General features: G+C 38.7%; 1 protein-coding gene across 1 annotated transcript in view; it reads right to left on the bottom strand.

The window, feature by feature from the left end:
* Window positions 1-18,839, bottom strand: part of ATRNL1 (attractin like 1) — a 1,044,719-nt gene that overhangs the window by 623,557 nt on the left and 402,323 nt on the right. Inside the window, exon 20 of the mRNA XM_065407744.1 lies at window positions 8,793-8,886. Within this exon, the coding sequence (XP_065263816.1) occupies window positions 8,793-8,886 (94 nt within the window). The remainder of the gene's footprint in view (window positions 1-8,792; window positions 8,887-18,839) is intronic.

Here is an 18,839-nt window from a genome sequence, read left to right as displayed (position 1 = left end):
ATATCATTTTCTACTTGAGGTTAAGAATATGGGCTGTATACTTGCTTGGTTTCTAAGTAAGCTTTGTGAGGCATTTGGTCAGTTTCTTTAGGAAGGAATTCACAAGGTTAAGTACCGGATCAGGAAGCACTTGGGGAACAATGCATCGTGGAATGCTCCAATCCACATAAGAAGTCTTCCTGGAGACATACAAGATACCATGTGGACAATGGCTTCGGCCTGTAAAGACTGAGTCATGCAGGGACATGTGACTTGCCCAGGTGACTCCAAAACTCCATCTTGGAGCTGGACTTTGCATAGGAGGGAGGAGGGGGGTCTCCACCCACAAGAGAAAGTCTATTTAAACCTGTGGGAGACCCCTCCATTTTGTCTTCAGCTGGCTAAAGAAGGAGTCTCTCCACCCCCCCCCCCGGATACTCGAAGGAAACTGGAACAAAGGACAGTAACTACAGGGGGCGTGAGTGATTGCTGGACCCAGGCTAAAAGGAGATTAGCCTGTAAAAGGGAGCATTCTGGAACTGGTGAGGAACTTATCTGTATTTAGTTTGATTAGACATAGATTTGCGCATTTTATTTTATTTTACTTGGTGACTTACTTTGTTCTGTCTGTTACTACTTGGAACCACTGAAATCCTACTTTCTGTATTTAATAAAATCACTTTTTATTCATTAACTCAGAGTATGTATTAATATCTGGGGAGCAAACAACTGTGCATATCTCTCTATCAGTGTTACAGAGGGCGAACAATTTATGAGTTTACTCTGTATAAGCTTTATACAGGGTAAAACGGATTTATTTGGGTTTAGACCCCATTGGGAGTTGGGCATCTGAGTGCTAAAGACAAGCACACTTTTGTGAGCTGTTTTTGGGTAAACTTGCAGCTTTGGGGCAAGTGATTCAGACTCTGGGTCTGTGTTGGAGCAGACGGGAGTGTCTGGCTCAGCAAGACAGGGTGCTGGAGTCCTGAGCTGGCAGGGAAAACAGGAATAAAAGTAGTCTTGGTACATTAGGTGGCAGCTCCCAAGGGGGTTTCTGTGATCTAACCCGTCACACCATACTCAGTGACATTTTGGGGCAGAGGTTTGTTTCATGTGTACAGGAAGGATGGTCCAGCAGAATTAGATCGTTAACTTGGGATCTGCAAGACCTGGGTTCAGTTCTCTCACAGATTTCCTATGACCATTGGCAAGCCACTTAGCCTCCATTCCACATCTGTAAATGGGGATATTATTGCTTCCCCACCCCACAAAGTAAAAATTGTGAGATGCTCAGATACTATGGTAATGGAAGACATATAAGTACTTCAGAGAGATTGTTTCCTAGTTTTGGTTTTGTAATGCTTAGATAAGCCATGCCAGCTCAGTGTGGCACAGTGTTCCCAGTTAGTGGTGGTTGGCCAACTAGAGACTGAAGAGCCTGCTACAGCCTTGGCGAAGAGCTGGGTCTTTTAGCTCAGGTTGCATAGGGTCATGTATTAATATCTCTCTCTCCTGACTTATTAATAGCACATTACATTATTGAAACAAAGGAAATTTTAAACAAATATTAATTTATTTTTCATCATTTATATTGTTTGTTTTATGTTTTTCAATCCAGTCACCTTGAACAATGAAAGCAAACCAGTCAGTTTATTTTGTAGCATAGTTTTCATGCATTAATAAAATGCTGCAGCGTTTAGGGGGCAGAAACTGCATGCTTAAAGCCAAACCAAAAAATACATTTTTCACAATTTTAAAAACAAAATATCAATAAGACATTTTAATTCTATAAAATATATATTTTAAACAAAACGTAAATGTTAGCTCTACAATACCTGGCAGTACATATTTCATTTTAAAGCACCACTGTGCATTGCTGATTCAGTAAAACAATTCTGTATTATTCAACTGTGATGGCCACCCCCTTGGCTGACACTTTGCAGACTGAACCTGGGACTTTCAAAGCTAAAGGCATAAACTGCTATAGCTCAATCTAAAGAGCAAAGGTTCTGTAGCTGGGAGTTATAATAATGTATATCCTCTGAGGACTGGACCTGTAACACACACACTCACCAGTTGGTTACATACATCCTCTGCTCAAAGAATGCTAGTCCCAAGTGCCTGATGCCCAGAATGGCTCAAATCCTGGATAAGCCCCCACTTATCTGACAGCCACCCTCTTAGCCAATACACCCAGGACTCAACCAAGGAGCTTCTGCTAAAAGCATGAGATGCTACAGCTTGAACCTAAGTGCCAAGACTTTATAACTGGGAGCCATAACTCATATTCTTTGCAAATGGGCACAGAGGGAGACCTGTAACACACACTCCAGTGCAACTGACAGCTTGCGACCCCCCAGGTAATAACCTCACGACCCCCAGTTTGAGAACCCCTGCTCTAGTGGGTTACACAACAATACAATCCTGAAAAAAACAGAAAATACTTTGTTTTATTATTTTAAAGAAGGCCAAACTACATTAATTTTATTTTTAGACTAGAAAAATCAGTCTGCCAAAAAAGAAAAGGGTGGTTGTCCTGAAAGGACTAAGTACTTTTCTCTATAGATTGCTACAGTCTCTCATTTTAAATTAATTAGTTTTGTACAGTCACTCTGATTTCCTAAAACCCTTGTTCCTAGAGGATGGTGTTCACTGCACATCACATATACTTATGGGATGGGAGAGGGGAATAACAGAGCCCTGAAGCTATGGCTTTCTAATCAGTACAGCTCTTGAGAAAAAATATAAATCTAACTGTCACACTAGAGTTAGAAATTTTCATGAAAATCCCCTTGCTGCTGAAACTTCACCATGGCCTACCCAACAAGTGGGGGGGGGGGAATTATATCCAGAGCTAAAGATAGTAGTGTTCAGACTGTGTATGGTTCAAGGTCCACAGAATAGTTGTGAAGAATATACATATAATTTACAACATTCTAAAATTATTTCAAATAATTCTTAGCTTCTAGTTAATAATTCTGTACTATATTCTGAATGTGTGTCATGTCTCTTTTATAACAATTTTTAAAAATCCAATTTGGCTTTGACAGGAATAGAACTTCAAGCCATAGTATGTTTGTAACATAATTTACTCAGTTTATATTAACATTCAACATATGGGTTATTCCGTTTAGAAGTCACTACTAAGGTTGACAATATGAATATGACATTCTGACTTAAAGTTATACAAGTCAATCAAACTACAACTGTAACTAGAGTTCCTTTCCTATAATGTAGTTTTGAGACTATTGGGCAATAAGGGCTAGTGCACATGCCCCAGAGCACCATATGTTCATTCATGCAACACTCACCGCTAAACTATTAAAGTGGTGCATAGGGATTTCGCTGTGCAACCTCCATTAATGCCAATTGATGGACAAACTCTGTGCACTGCTTTGAACAATTTTGAGGTCAGCCTATTAGGAGGGAGGGATAGCTCAGTGGTTTGAGCATTGGCCTGCTAAACCCAGGGTTGTGAATTCAATCCTTGAGGGGGCCACTTAGGGATCTGGGGCAAAATTGGTACTTGGTCCTGCTAGTGAAGGCAGGGGGCTGGACTCAATGACCTTTCAAGGTCCCTTCCAGTTCTAGGAGATAGGATATCTCCATTAATTTATTTTTATTTATATTAAATCTCTCTACTACTTTCTAAAAGCCAAAGCAGAGCAGTGAGTTAGTCTCGAAGGAGGGGGACTTGTGTTGTGATGCCCTTTCTATATATACACCTCTACCTCGATATAACGCTGTCCTCAGGAGCCAAAAAATCTTACTGCGTTATAGGTGAAACTGCGTTATATTGAACTTGCTTTGATCCACCGGAGTGCGCAGCCCCGCCCCCCCCGGAGCACTGCTTTACCACGTTATATCCGAATTCGTGTTATATTGGGTCGTGTTATATCAGAGTAGAGGTGTATAAATTATGGATAAATATGGGATCTAAAACTGGAGGAAGAGAGAGGTTCGTCCCCAACAAATGCTGGTCTTTGAGAGTTGTCCTGTGCACTCACTCTTGCGGAAAAAAATATGTCTATTTGGGGGAAAGAAGGGGGTCACACATCCTCGAAGCACTGAATATTCAGTGTCTGAAGCTATATAAGGAAGTACAACTCCACAACCACCTCAGTATCTTCTGATTATATAGAAAATTTTGAGGTAGAGGGGAAGTGGGCAGGAAGTGCTAAGGCATGAAGGCAGTGAGTAACCTCTCTTTCAAGGGCCTCTGACCATTTCCACTTGAGGGAGACCAGTGAATGTGGTACTGTCCAGGTGGATGGTAGACCAGGAGTTCTCACTGAAACATGGACAGTAGCACCATACTCTCAAGCTGAGCATTGGAGCACAATGCCAAATCCAAAGAATAATGCCTGGTGAAGTATGTACTGAACACCAAGTGGTTGCACACAAATCTCTGCTGTGGGTACCTGCCTAAGATTTACTACAAAAATTGCAATGGCCCTGGTGGAATGGATTTTTAGTCCCCAGGGAACTGGTATCCTAGCTAGACTGTAGGAAAGCATAATGCATACTCTAATCTATTTAGGGTGTTTTTGCAATGGGCTTTCCCCCTGCATCTTTCCCCATAAACTACGAATAGCCTGCTCCTATTGCAAAAGGGTTTGGTCTTATGTAAATAAAAGCATAGAGTCTTTTATCATCAAGGGTACACAGACTTATTTCCCCAGGATAAACATGGGGTCTAGGGGGAAAAAAACAGGAAGGGATACATACTGACTGAGTCACAGGCTTTCCGCTTCAAGCCGAGATGAGGTTGAAGGACCACTTTTTGTCTTTACAAACAACAACGTAACAAGGGTTGGCCATAAAATCTTGCAGCTCTTCTAGCTGAAGCAATGGCTATTGAGAATGTAGTTTTGTACAACAGGTGTTTTACGGAGGAATCTTTTGGGGGGTTGAAAGAAGGTCCCATCATTTTAGTGACAACTATGTTCAAGTCCAAGGAAGAAGCATGCTGTCTTACAGAAGGGAATGGGGGAATTTAATAAAATATTAAGTCCTTTCAGAAATGTGGAGACTGTGGGATGTGAGAACACAATCATTCCCTGTAATGTCTGATGATGAGTTGAGATGGCAGTGAAGTAACCTTTAGGGATGTTGGAGACAGGCCTTGGGATTTCAGATGCTGCAAATGGTCCAATATGTCCGGCATCTCTGCCACTGAATGAGAAAGATGTGTGAGTGAGGAACAGTGACAAACACCACTGAAACAGACAAGGAGACAGCCAGAAGAAGAACTGGAGTGTGGCCCTGAGAAAAAGACAAAAGGGAGGGCTTTTTGGACTGAGTGCTTAGTGAAAGAAGCTTGGAACTGTTCACAAAAGAAACGATTTCCTGTTTGATTCTTACTGTATTCAAGGAAACAGGACTTTGTACATTTTTTGTGAATGACTGCATCAAAGAAATACCTGGCTTCATCATCAATTTCTCCTCTAACTGAAACAACCTGAAGGATCCAGAAAATTGGCTAACCACTCAGGTCAAAATGGGGTAACAATATATTAAACACTGGATCTAAAATGGAACCTTGAGGCAATTCCACTCTTGACTTTTAGCTATGATGAAAACAGACCATGTATTCCTATTCTTTATTTTCTGTCTCTCAGCCTGAGCTTCTGCAGTAAGCCAAACAAAACCAGGAGTACCGTTGAAGCATTATAGCTATCAGCACATATTTTGCATGGGAACATGAGCAACAATACAGACACGTGATCCTCTGGCACCAGATTCTTTGATGCTTTTCTCTGCTCATAAGGCAAGACCTCAAAGATAGATTCAAGGGAGTGTTTGTATCTTCCCATTAGTAGCTGGTAGATTGTGCCCATATATGCAGGGAGTCCAAAGAATATGCCTTGCAGCACAGAAAATCCAGTCTCCCGACCGTTCTCTATCAGTGGAAGTGGAATGTGTTGTTTTCACATGTTCTCCTGTCCAAACCTACTGAAGCTGCCAGAGAATTCGGGATTGGATACTGCTCAAAGTAACTGTAACACTCAAAAGGAACAGGATTCATCTTTACCTGCCCTCCTGGGTACTGCTATGAGGATGATGGCGTGAGCCAGATGCCTTTGGCAAGAGATCTAATAAGTCTCTGGCTGATGGGAAGGGCTAACTAATATCAGCTATGAATATCACTGAATGATGATATGCTATACTATCTATACTATTAATACTAAACTTCAAAACAAAATTATAACTATATAGAGCTAACAAAACCTACTAGAGTTAGGAAATCAATGGACACAGCACTGCTTTCTCAGATAGTGACAAGAGAACTCAGATGGCTGGGGGAGTGCATCCCAAAATGGACATGTATTTGAAGAAGGTTCCACAAGTTCACTGATAGTACTATCCCAGCAATAGAAATGCACATAGGTCACTGAAGAAGAATGACAGCTTAGAATGAAGAAGTGGTATAGCAAATATCTTAATGTAGCACGTTAAGTACCTTGAGTCTTTGCATCAGGAAGGTGTAGATTCTATTAGCATATCTTTTTGATAATTACTAGGTCAGTAGTCATTAGGAACTCTAATATCATTGGTGATAAATACATGATATACAGGGTGAACCTCTCTAGTACAGCACTCTCTGGTCCAGCATGATTTTATTTTTTGTTTTTCATGCTTTATCTACTTATTTCCTTGTGCCAATACAATAAAATTGTGTAACAACACTAACACTTTGTTATGAAGAGAGCCAGTAAACCTTGGCTAGGCGGCGTTGCAAGCGTTGTTCCGTTTATTCGCCTCGGCGAGATAAAAATAAAAAGAGACCCACTCACTACAGTATTGACCTCTCGTGATTCGGCAAATTCTCTGGTTCAGCACCAATCAGGTCCCCAAGGTGCCAGACTAGAGAGGTTCAACCTGTATTAGATATCAGTTTGATACCTGTTAGCCTATGTGATCTCATGCTCTGATTACTGTGACCCTTGTCCAATCTCACACAACTTCCTTCTTCTTTCTTCTCGCACCAAGGTTCTCTTAACCTAGGCTGTAAGTGCTTCAAGACAGAAACACTCGCGTGCTCCATATTTTATAGCTTCTAGCACAATCAGGCGCCAATCTTGACTGTGGCCTATGGACTCTATACTAATAATAATTATATTTAATAACACAATATGATTGAGGTGTCTGACTACAAGAAAAATAATTAACTACCTTTTCTTAAGTATACTCTACTTTTAGTATAAGGCTCCCTGTTTATCTATGCACACATTTATATTAATAACGCACTCACCGTTGGATCATTTCCTGGAGTAAAATTTTAATATCACTGCAATCCATGTAAAGACTGGCTTCCAGTGAAATAAGCTGATCACAATTTCTTCCAGCTCAGATAGAGGAAGGTTTATTTTCACCTCCCCTGAGCAAATGTGGATCAGAGAGTCTTCATTGTGAAAATCTGCTGGATACTGATACAATAACTCCAATGACCTAGTGAAGGTCTTTTAATTGGTTAAATGTTGTCACCAATTGTATCTAGCATGTTTCCCAGGTAAACTATATTCGCAATATAATCCTGCAGAAAAACATGTTGTCCCATAACCTTTGATGTGTACTACTTGGAAGCTATAAGAACAACTAACTTCTGCAGACAAGATGGTTATGAACAGCAATGTCTATATATTATGGCAAGTGGCATGCTATAAATAGCTAAAATATACAGATTAGATAGTTTAGAAAAAGTAAAATAAGGGATTTGTACCAAATGTACTAACCAGAAATTTTGGAAGTACAATAAATTCATTAATACCTTTTTTTAAAAATAGCATCACTTTATAACACCCATTGCACTCAGTTTCTAAAACTGGTGTTATAATAAAGCAATAAAGATAATGTGATAAACAGCACATTTTCTTCAGTTTTCACGAAAACAGAGGAAGACTATTATAATTCCATAACAGTTTCTATTTACCCTTTAGCATTTCTGTTTTCTGCAAGGAAAACAACTGCAAATTACCATTGGGACAAGATGCTAATTTCCTGAAAATTAAAACTGGGAGAAGAATGAATCTGGAATAAATCTGACCTGGTTAGAAATATGGCATCATTTATTTTTAATATTCCTTTCAAAAAAGCTCTATAACTCAAAATATTTTAAAACTAAGAAACACATGAATTGAAAGAGAGACTGGGTATGACCTTTTTGAGTAAAGGAGAATCTTAGTCATGCTGTAGAAAAAACTACTTAGCATAATTTGTATTTTATTTCAGCAAGCACGGTGGACCAGTCAGAGTTGCACTTCTTTAAATGTTAAAGACCTATCCAACTGATTTCCAGTATAAAAACTAGAATGCTAACTGCACTTTCCAAAGCTAAAGGCCTATGTACTCCTTTTGTTCAATATTTAATTACGTGGATGAAATGTCTGAAGAATTGTCCACCTTAAAATGTTTCTGAAACTCTAAAAATCTAATTACTATAGTTTCTGACCTAAAGATATGTGACAAATGTACCTAATATAGCTCCTAGCACCACAGATATTTTGGACTTTGAATCCAATTGCTCATAAAACAGCATAAGGCTACTGATAATTCTCCAGCCATCTCCTTTTATACGATACTATAAAAGCTATAGTGGCTGCATAATGTTATTAATATTTATGAAGTTATTCTTTAAAAAGAGAAACTAACTTTCCTTTCTCTAAGGAATGTAGATGTACAGGGTGACCAGATTAAGCAGAGAAATCATTTAGAGATCACTTCACAGCAAAAAAGGAAATGGAAAAATACAAAATTAATTATCCTTTAGGCATAAATTAAAATAAATTCAGGCTACAATCAATTGTACTCACAGTTGACACTGGTCTCCTTTGATTCCTTTAGTTGCACAAAAACATTTTCCTGTTTGCATGTGACAAATATTTGCATGTCCACTGCATGTGCAAGCTATAAAATCAAAGAGGAAAGAGATTTAAATGTCTATATTATACTTTATGACTAAACGTACTTTTATGAATATTAATATTATATCCTAAATGCATTACAGAGGTGGTGTGGTTAAAGTATTAGTATTTCCATCATGAACCCCTTTAATATTACTAATATGATCGTTTAATTTATATTCTGCAGTGTTGGGAACTCAATAGTCTGAATGTGCCTTTAGGGAGATTTTATCTAAAGATTACTGACATAAATAGTAAAGGTTTCAGAGAAGTCAGTACAGTATATCATTTTAATGTGACTTTGTATACAGTATGGCAAATATATTACTAAATATTAACAAAAATAATCCTTACGTATACGAAGTATAATCCTGAACTATTGAAGACAATGGCAAAACTCCCACTGACTTGAATGGGACCAGAATTTTGTCCAGTTTCTAATAAAAGACACATACAATGTATTCATACCAGTTAAAGTTGTAAATCAGTTACATTTGACAAAAATTTAGTAAATTTAAGGCTTTTAAGGCCCACTTGAACAGGGGCTAATTTGATACAATACCATTTCTATGGTCCAAACCAAGAACATTCTAGAGGCAAAACTACAAAGAGCTCTTCTACCTTTAAATGCCCCTGCAGGTGAAGTAAGGTGGTACAGAGGATGTCAGAATTTCATTAAGAGGTATGTGATAAGCCAATGTAAGGTCTCAATAGGATGTCAAAGAGCACAGCCTTAGGCAGACTGAATCCTACCTACCCACCCTTTCTGATTGTGATTAAAGATACTGAAATATCTGCAGATAATGGAATTGAATCTTAGTAACCTAGTGCAGAGTGGTATAGTCCTCTAGGTAATGCATTAGCGTGTACAAGACAAGACAACCATCTAGTGATATTCATAATATGCTTAAAACTCTCCTTGAACAAACCTCAATAATTCTGAACCTATCTAGAGATCAGAATCTGCTGTCACAGAAGTTTTAATTACAACCAAAATAAAAGATGTTATGCATCGTCTTCTTCTTCATGAGCATGGATATAATACTAAATGGTGACCTACATGTAATAAAAGTTTATTTGCCACTTTACAATCCTATTATAGAAGTGCTATTTTTCTTGTTGGCGAAGGGAGGGAGTTTTAATGATCTTATTCTGTAGATAAGGAACAACATAGAAAACTCATTCCTGTGACAGTGCCCTATAACACCTACCCAGACACCATATGTCCCCCTTAAACCAACACATAAAAGAAAAGTATTAATGTATTAGACAACTGGATCTCAAACTATAACACATAAAATGTACTTTACATAATATACAATTCATACAACAGAAATGTCCATGTGTTTGAAGGATAGCACATCTGCTATTTCAGAGAAGCCAATGTTTACCCCATTCATCTCCAGTTAGCAGACCATCTGAAAGAAAGAAAGCGGAAGCAAAAAGAGCTGACTTCAGCTTGGGGTAGGATGAGGTGAACTTGGCTGAAATAGCTGAGCTCCATTTGAAAAGTGAGTAAGAGGAGAGCCCAAAATGGCTTGACATTGGTGAAGGTGTGACCATAGTAGATGAGCTTTAATAAAAATGGTGCAAGCAGGGATGGAAAGAGAATAACACAGTTCAGGAGAGGGAAGAGAAAATCTCAGTGTTCGGTAGAAAGAACATAACCCAACGCTACAGTGATAAATACAGTTAAAATTAAAATGCCTTTGAAGAGTCAATTTACAATTTAAGGTCTGATCCTGCAAAACGTACACATATTGAACTGTAATCACTTTAGCAGAATTAAGCATGTACATAAATTTTGCAGGATCAGGGGATTAAAGACACTGTCTGTGGCCAAATTTGACTTGAATGCTGTGACAATTTTGGGGATCAGTCTGTACAGCTTATAAATTCTATGAGAGATTATGATGTGGTTACTATGAAAATTGGTGTATTATGAGTATGGAGATATACCTATCTCATAGAACTGGAAGGGACCTTGAAAGATCAAGGCGTCCAGTCCCCTGCCTTCACCAAGTACTGTCCCTGACAGGGTTTTTTTTGTTTGTTCCCCCCCGATCCCTAAATGGCCCCCTTAAGGATTGAACTCACAATCCTGGGTTTAGCAGGCCAATGCTGAAACCACTGAGCTATCCCTCCCATTTGTATATCGATTGTAATATGGCAGAGTTGTGTCATACCTCTACCCACTATGTACAAGTGTGGACTGTTAGAACTCAGTGATAGCTTATTCAGAGTTAAGCACCTTGCAGTGGGTGTGCTCAGGAGCAGCGGACCATTGTCTGGAGAGTGGAAAATCCCAAATGCAGAACAAAGATACCAAGGTGTTGATACTAGCCTTTAAAAAACCACAGAAGCTGGGTAGGTCAGGGGAACACTCACATAGAGAGATACACAGAACATTTAGGCAGGAAAGGGGAAGGAACAGACAGCCAAAGTCAAAGAAAGTGAGCTGAGGAGAAAAGGCTCCATGTTTCAAAATCCAAGCTATACACTACAATACAAAATCTCTGTATGGCCCTAGAGGGCTTTGACCCCAAGCCCAAAGATGCTCTGGAGTGGTGAGGAAACTGAAGCATGAAAATGCATGTAGAAATTATTATTTTTGTAAAAATCTGTGTACTTGTGGTGCTATTATAGAAAGAGCTGTAGAACCTGTGCAAAGTATATTTCCCTTACATGCATTATACCTACCACATGGCCACTGACAAGGTAATCCCAAAGCTCACACTTTCAGTGGAATTCTGGGAAAGGTTATGTTTAAACTACAGAGGAGTCTGAGGAGTGAGCACTAGTTCTAGGTGCTGGGCAGGAGGCTATGTGGTCTAAGCTCTCAGGCAGGGGTGCCACAGCGAGTCTGAACCCTGAGAATGTGTCTAGGGACCCCAAGACTGAGACAGTCCTGGACTCTCTTCAGACTCCAGAGGCTTAAAATATTCTGAGATCCAGTGGTCAGATCATCCCACTGCAGTCTAATGAGTGGCCAAGAGGGGGCACTTGACTGAACCTATGACAGATGCCACACTCGAGGGCAACACCACAATAATAAAGGCATTTAGTTTGGGAAAAAAGGATGCCTGGGAACAGGTTAAAACAGCAGAAATTCTCCCTCACAGGCTTTGTAATATTTCATTTTGGGGGAAGAGGAGGAGGAAACCCCTCTCTAAAATCAAAATAGGATGTTATTAATCTCCTGACTTTAGGGATAAGTATGAGAAGTGTGGTCAACACCACAATTCAGGCAGGAAGATGTCCTTATTAACAACTTCAAGTGCCAGGTTTTATAAATGTGAACAAATTAAATAAGATTTGACTGTTCATCTAATTTTTTATTTTAGTCACCAATGCAAATAGCAACTTGCCAATTGGAAAGTGCTCTCTTTCATACAAGTTAATGAAAGAACTGAGATGAAAATATCAGTGATCCTTCCTTTCTGAAATATCCTGCTAAATCATAGGCAATACATTTTTGCATGGAAATGAAAAGGTCTCCGTTACAATATGTAATAAATAAAGGTACATATCTGGTTAGAAGCACTGGCTTTTTACACCATTACTAATATTATTTTACTCCTCTACATGATGCTTTATGTGGAAGTCTCAGCTCCAATGACTATGGTCATCTCAGCACAATTTACATAGCTCAAGAATATCATAGGGCATTCACATACTTGTCAATAATTTGTCCAACTGTTAGTTAAATTAAGATGGCAATATAATTAATGATCATGAGACCATCTTTTAATCCATGTGACAAAGTGCTAGATGAATTAGAGAAGACACAATGGTTAAAGAAAACTGAAGCATGAAGAGAGAGCTCTCACAATGTGGACTGCTGTTCTCACAAACAAGGAAGAGGAGGGGAGCTGTTCCGGACACTTTTAGCAGAGAATGGGGAGCTGCACTTTCTAACCCGTCATTTCCCCCTTACTTTATCCCTTGGCACACAGTAAATAAATGGAATAAAATGCATAAGGAAGCAATGAGCAGCATTTCATCAATAAACGAAATCTGATTATTTCAACTGTCACAAAATGTCACCTACACTGTAAAATCTGTGGTTGCAACTAACAGCAGAAATTTTTACAAAGTATGTGGTGATAAGAAAATATTTTTTTCTTCTTCAAAATAAGACATAACCACCATAGCTCCAACTGATACCTGCAATTCCCACTGAATGTTAAATTTTGCTATTATCTTGACTCGGCACAATAAAAGTTCACTGAAGATGTATTTCTCTGTAACAGGTTATAATGTTTCCCTCTATTCTCTCAAGTACCCCATTCTTTGTCAACAGAATGATTGTTTAAGTACTTTTAGCAGGAAAGGCCTCTTTTCAAATGTTAATTTTCACTATGTAAATCATTGCTATAATAGCAGGAAGAAACAAATGAATATGTATACAGTATATTCCTAGCAGCATACTGTGCTTATTGTGCCTTATCAGTTAATAGTTCGTAACAGTGATGCTCCATTATAAGAGAGCACATAAGCTGCAGAGCAACTAATAGGCTGCATTCTGGTTAATGTTCAAAAACTGCCAATTTATGTACATCGAATCTGAAACCATCTAAAAGTTAATTTATGACACAAATACATGGAATTTCTCTAGCATCGAAGCTGCTCATTGCATATGAAAAAAATCAACAACAAAAGTCTTCACTAGTAGTACAATTTCTTTTAGTTAAGAAGATTTAATTTAGTGAGGTAAAAAACCAGACACTATGTTCTTTACACTGATGCAATGTCTACAGTACCACTTATGTATGAATCTCTATAAACCAAATGGACTGGCTGAAACAGCTTCTCCCGCTGATTTAGCTGCTGCCACTCGTTGGGAGTGGATTAATTAATCAACAGGAGAGCTTTATCCCATCGGCTTAGAATGGCTTCACTACAGCCCTTACAGCGGCACAGCTGTAGCCATTACCTACATGTTCTTCCTGTGCATTCACAGTCACATTTTCAAAATTAGCTATTCCATCTTGCAGCTGGTCAACTAGGCAGGGAATAACAACCTATTGCTAGTACGAGCTAATAGAGTTGCTCCTTTAGTCTTAGTGGTAGAGTCTGTGCTGTGGTGGTGAAGGTTCCAGGTTAAAATCCTACTAACAATCTACATGGAGATTGTTAAAAAAGTGGCATGTGAAAAAGAGACTTAACTCCAGCAGATCTCAGACAACCAAGAGCAGTTTCCGCTAACTAGGCAAGCTAGTAACGTACTTGCTAAATATGTGCCACATCCCCCTCTAGTTGCTCTTCCTTTTACTGGTAGAGGTCTGTACCACGGTACTGAAGGTCAAAGATTCAAATTGTGTAGATGACCCACAAAAGAAGTAATTAAATTAGCAAATACCAGATATGCACATGCAAATTGCAATAACTATGCACAGTCCTCAACGTAAACTGCTGGATTGCATTTCTTTTGCAGTAGAGGAGGCTGGTAGCAGCCTGAAGATTTGGGGAAAAGTTTACAGGAATCTCTAAAACCCTCCCAAAACACAAAAGCCACTCTGTATGTAATGGTATGATCACTGAGGGAAGAGATTATGGTGAAATATTTCCTGGGCCTATCCCAGAATGCTAGGGCTGGCTCTGGCTACCCCATATACTGATTTTACAAGATAAGCAGGAATAAATACCCACTTTACTCAGTCTTAGTAATTCAACCAGTCCCCAGGTAATAACTTGAAATCTGTTGAAACAAAGTGCAGCATGTGCTAATCAATTTGACATTATGTTAAAAACCTCTTTAATGGACATATTTTGCATTAATATTTCTAAACTGAAGATATACTTAATCTCAGATTTGTGAGGGTATTTCTGCCAGTTACAGAAACCAAAATCATTTTAGAACAACTATGCAAATTTCTGCTAGAACTGTACATGTGTACATGGTGAATAACTAACGCCAAAACACATTAATGCCTTTTCTGATGCTACTGGAATATGCTTAAGTGTTAACATATAAATGCAGTGGCAGTAGTGCCATGTTATTATAGCACATTTAGGTAAAAACATATATTATACTTCATTAGCTTTGTGCGTCTGTTTATTTTTTCCACTTGTCTGATTTTGACAAATGCAAAAGAAATAATAAGCTTATAATATAAACTATGTTTACTGTTTAATTTACTGAAACCTAAATCTTAAATGCTCGATTTCATAGTAAGTGATTACTAAGCAAGTCCAACAGTCACAGAATCTCAAATGGTAGCATTATTAATAATGACAGTGAGCCACTAAATATATGCCTGTCCTTAATTCTCAGCTTTTGTACTGGAAAAGACAAGAAGGGATAATTGAATACCTGCAATTCTGCTTCTCTGATGATATCATTTTACTAGAAAATGATGTTTGAGTTTCACCTCCCTAGTGAGAGGCAGGATGGAATTCTCTAGCTCTTCTGGCCACTTGAGACAGGATCCTATTCAGAGACCAAGTTCTCATGCCTGACTGGCTTCCCCTAGAACGCTAGATCTGATCCTTCCTGACAGGGGTTAGCTAGGGAGCTCCCCATTGGAAACACAACCATTTAGGCTAGTTCCATCTTCTACCACTTCCATGTACTTTAGCTTCTGCCTAGACTCTGTTTCTGTGCCCTTTGTTTGATGTGCCCTCCTCTAGTCCCCTTGTACCTCAGAATGGACTTTTGATAGCCATGGTCACGATCCATGATTTGGTATACAATGGATATTTTGCCTTGTCACTGCCCTCAGGTATCTTCAGTGTGTCAGTAGCCTCAATGCTATGCTGATTGCAATGTGTTCTCTGTCACAATTATGCTTTAGATAATGCTATTCCAGTTATTGATATGGATGAGGATGATTTAGGGGAGCAGAGGAGACAGTGATTATTAGTCTAACCTTAGCGGAGGAAACACACACAAACAGACCAAACAGAAAACCAAAAAAACAAATACCACACCTGTTCGGTAAAGACAACATGGGGAGGAAAAAGATAAAAACACTGTTCCTAATGGATTTGGATACGTAACAGAGAGCAAGAAAATAATCCTCCTGCAGCCTCACCACAGCAGCTGAGACACATACATACTTTAAATTAAATAAACTGATTCTGTGCAGAGACACACCACACTTTTGCCATAACACTTTTTTCTTGAAAGGCTGTTTGAAACCAAGCTGATTGCATTGGTGTTGATGAAAGTAACCTGTGTTTTCCAATGGAGGCAATAAAGGATACAATTTTCTAAAGTACACAGAGTTGGTCTGACCCTACTCCCATTGAAGTCAATGGTAAAACTCCCACCGACTTCACTAAGAGCACAGGTAGACCAATGCTGAATGCTTTTGAAAACCCTATCTATATACTTAAAAAATGTAAGTTATTTAAAGGATGATTGGAGGATTAGGAATAAAAGCACCAATTAGTCGGGTATTGATGTACCAAACTAACCAAAGCCTTCCCAGTTTGCTGCTTTTCTTTTAAATGAATTTTGAAATCCGAAGTCAATATGATTTCTCATAGGCTGTCCTGTAATAGGTGGATCAGCCTTACTAAACCCAGAATTTTCATTACTGAAAACATACACGTAAGTCTAGAGGCAAGTAATGACCCCAGACTTTCTGAGGATTCCCATGCTTCCAGGATGGTAGTACCATCGAAGACTGGTACTGAGGGTGGTTCTAGACTCCCTATTGGATGACTGCACGTTGGACAATGGTGCTAGACTGCCATGAAAGAGCACACGTTGTACCTTCTAAAAGGGTATACCAGTTGCTGCTGCTGCTATGTGTATTTCTCCAGTGCTCCCAGATACTTACACCTCAAGCACAATGACTTCAGGAGCTGCTGCTCATACTCAATCCTCCCTCATACCTTCCCTTACGTACAATGCAGGGAATAGCTAAAAAGCCCTAATTTTACCCCAACATTACAACATGACTAATGCATATTCACATTCTCGAAGTATTACTACTGTTACTAAATTTCATTCAAATAAAAATTACATATACACTCTTTTTTCTCTTATTCTGACCTGTGCTCAGACGAATCTTTATAAACCAAATGGACTGGCTGAAACAGCCAGCATTGTCTTCCAATACTAAAAATCCACATCCCCAACAACTCAGATTTTATATAACAGTGGTAAGTTAATTCTAGGGGAAGTGTTTCCAATGGGATAATCATATCCCTAGGATATCATAGGAATTGATAGTATATCATGTCTCCCTTATACCTATGGGGTAAACATAAGTCTGCCATTTCCCATTTCATAAACCACACAGTGTTGATATTTTCTGACTGTAAAGCTTAAAATAAATGCCAGTTTTTAGGAGGGGATTTCAGAATCTTGCTTTTAAGCAAAATAATGTAGTATTAGCCTGATGTCTCCCAGCTCATGTTTGCAATCCACGAAACAAGGGAAATCTTGATGCCAATGCCTGGATTTCTCAAAGTGTCAATCTATTAAAATTAATTTGACTATTTTCTGTTAAACTCTAGTATACAGATTTTAAATATACAAATTCAAATAAAACTATAATTGTTAAGATACTGTAGCATAAAATTCTGTCTGCATTTATTTCATATTACAAAATCCTGCCCAAACATGTGCACGGTCTCACTCCTTAGTCCTTACCTTCCTTAGAATCATTAAATCTGTCATTTTGTGGTCATTTTCACCCAAATTTCATCTTGTTGCTAAAAAGATTAGGCTCTCAAGTACTTTTCCCTTTATCTCCAGGCTGAAAGAGCATCACCAGAAATACCAATGACCGTGAACTTGATGTAGCAATACAGTATCATAGTAAAAGTCTGGTTTGTCTATAGGAACATGTAAGCACTTTGGGTGGGATAGAGTCCTGATCGTGTCTGACAAGGGGAAAGGGAATGGAGCAACTGAAAGTTATTTTTTAATTAACAAAACAAACTTTTAGCAGTTTTATAAGACATTGTGTTCGGTTTGGAGAAATTCTCTGTAAAATGTAGGGTCCTTCTGGCTTCATTCAACTGAAGGGAGTAAGAAGTTGAGGTAGCCATTTTTGTTCATGGAAAATTCTAAATATAGGAGACTTTCAAAACCCCGAGATTAAAGCCTTGTGCCTGCAACAAGCTGAGCAAATCATAAACACGATGAGAGCATTCAATATCCACTGACTTCTGTGCATCCAAGAGCTGCCTAGCCTCTTGCTGTAAAGCAGACAAAACAAGTATATATAATATTCACTTTACAGTTATGAAGTAATAACCAGAGTTTATGCAAATCAGACCCCCTCAGTCAGAATGCAGGGATTTGCATAAATAAGGGGGGGAAACTGCATTTATTCAGCTAGTCATATGAAGTTTCTAGAAACTGCTCCATGTCACTGTTGTTTTGATGACAGTCCACAGAGATAGTATTGGCAACCCTTCTTGGAGAATCTTTTGACACTGTAGTCTGGTCTAACGGATATCTATTTCCTCTGTCATTAAACTTTGCTGTACTATCTTCCTAAACTGAAATATTTCAGCAATTTTCTTTAAGACAAGTAGCATTGAAAGATACACATACTATTGTGCTATCTCCAGCAATGAAAGAGTTGGATTCCTTCTGTCAAACATCAATTTATGTTAAGCATATACTAGTTAGTTTAAACACTTATCATAAATACTTAACTATATTGTATACACATCAGTAAAATGCAAGAGACATTTCAGTAAGCCTGTTTCAATATATTAAAATGTTGTTGCCAAATATCTGTAATGTTATTTTTTTTTTCATTACAACCAACACCGGAGTCAGACAAGGATGCTTGTTGTCACCATTTCTCTTTCTCCTTGTCATTGATTGGATTATGAAGACATCCACTTATGAGCGTAGGAACGGAATCCAGTGGACGTTGTGGACCCAGCTCTATGACCTGGACTTTGCCGATGACCTTGCACTCCTTTCGCATAGCAAACAGCAGATGCAAGAGAAGACCAACGTAGTGGCAGCCACGTCATCAC

The sequence above is a fragment of the Emys orbicularis genome, chromosome 7 (genome assembly GCF_028017835.1).
Source record: "Emys orbicularis isolate rEmyOrb1 chromosome 7, rEmyOrb1.hap1, whole genome shotgun sequence".
NCBI lineage: Eukaryota > Metazoa > Chordata > Testudines > Emydidae > Emys > Emys orbicularis.
Note: the sequence above shows the minus strand (reverse complement) of the source record. Positions and strands in the feature narration are given on the sequence as shown.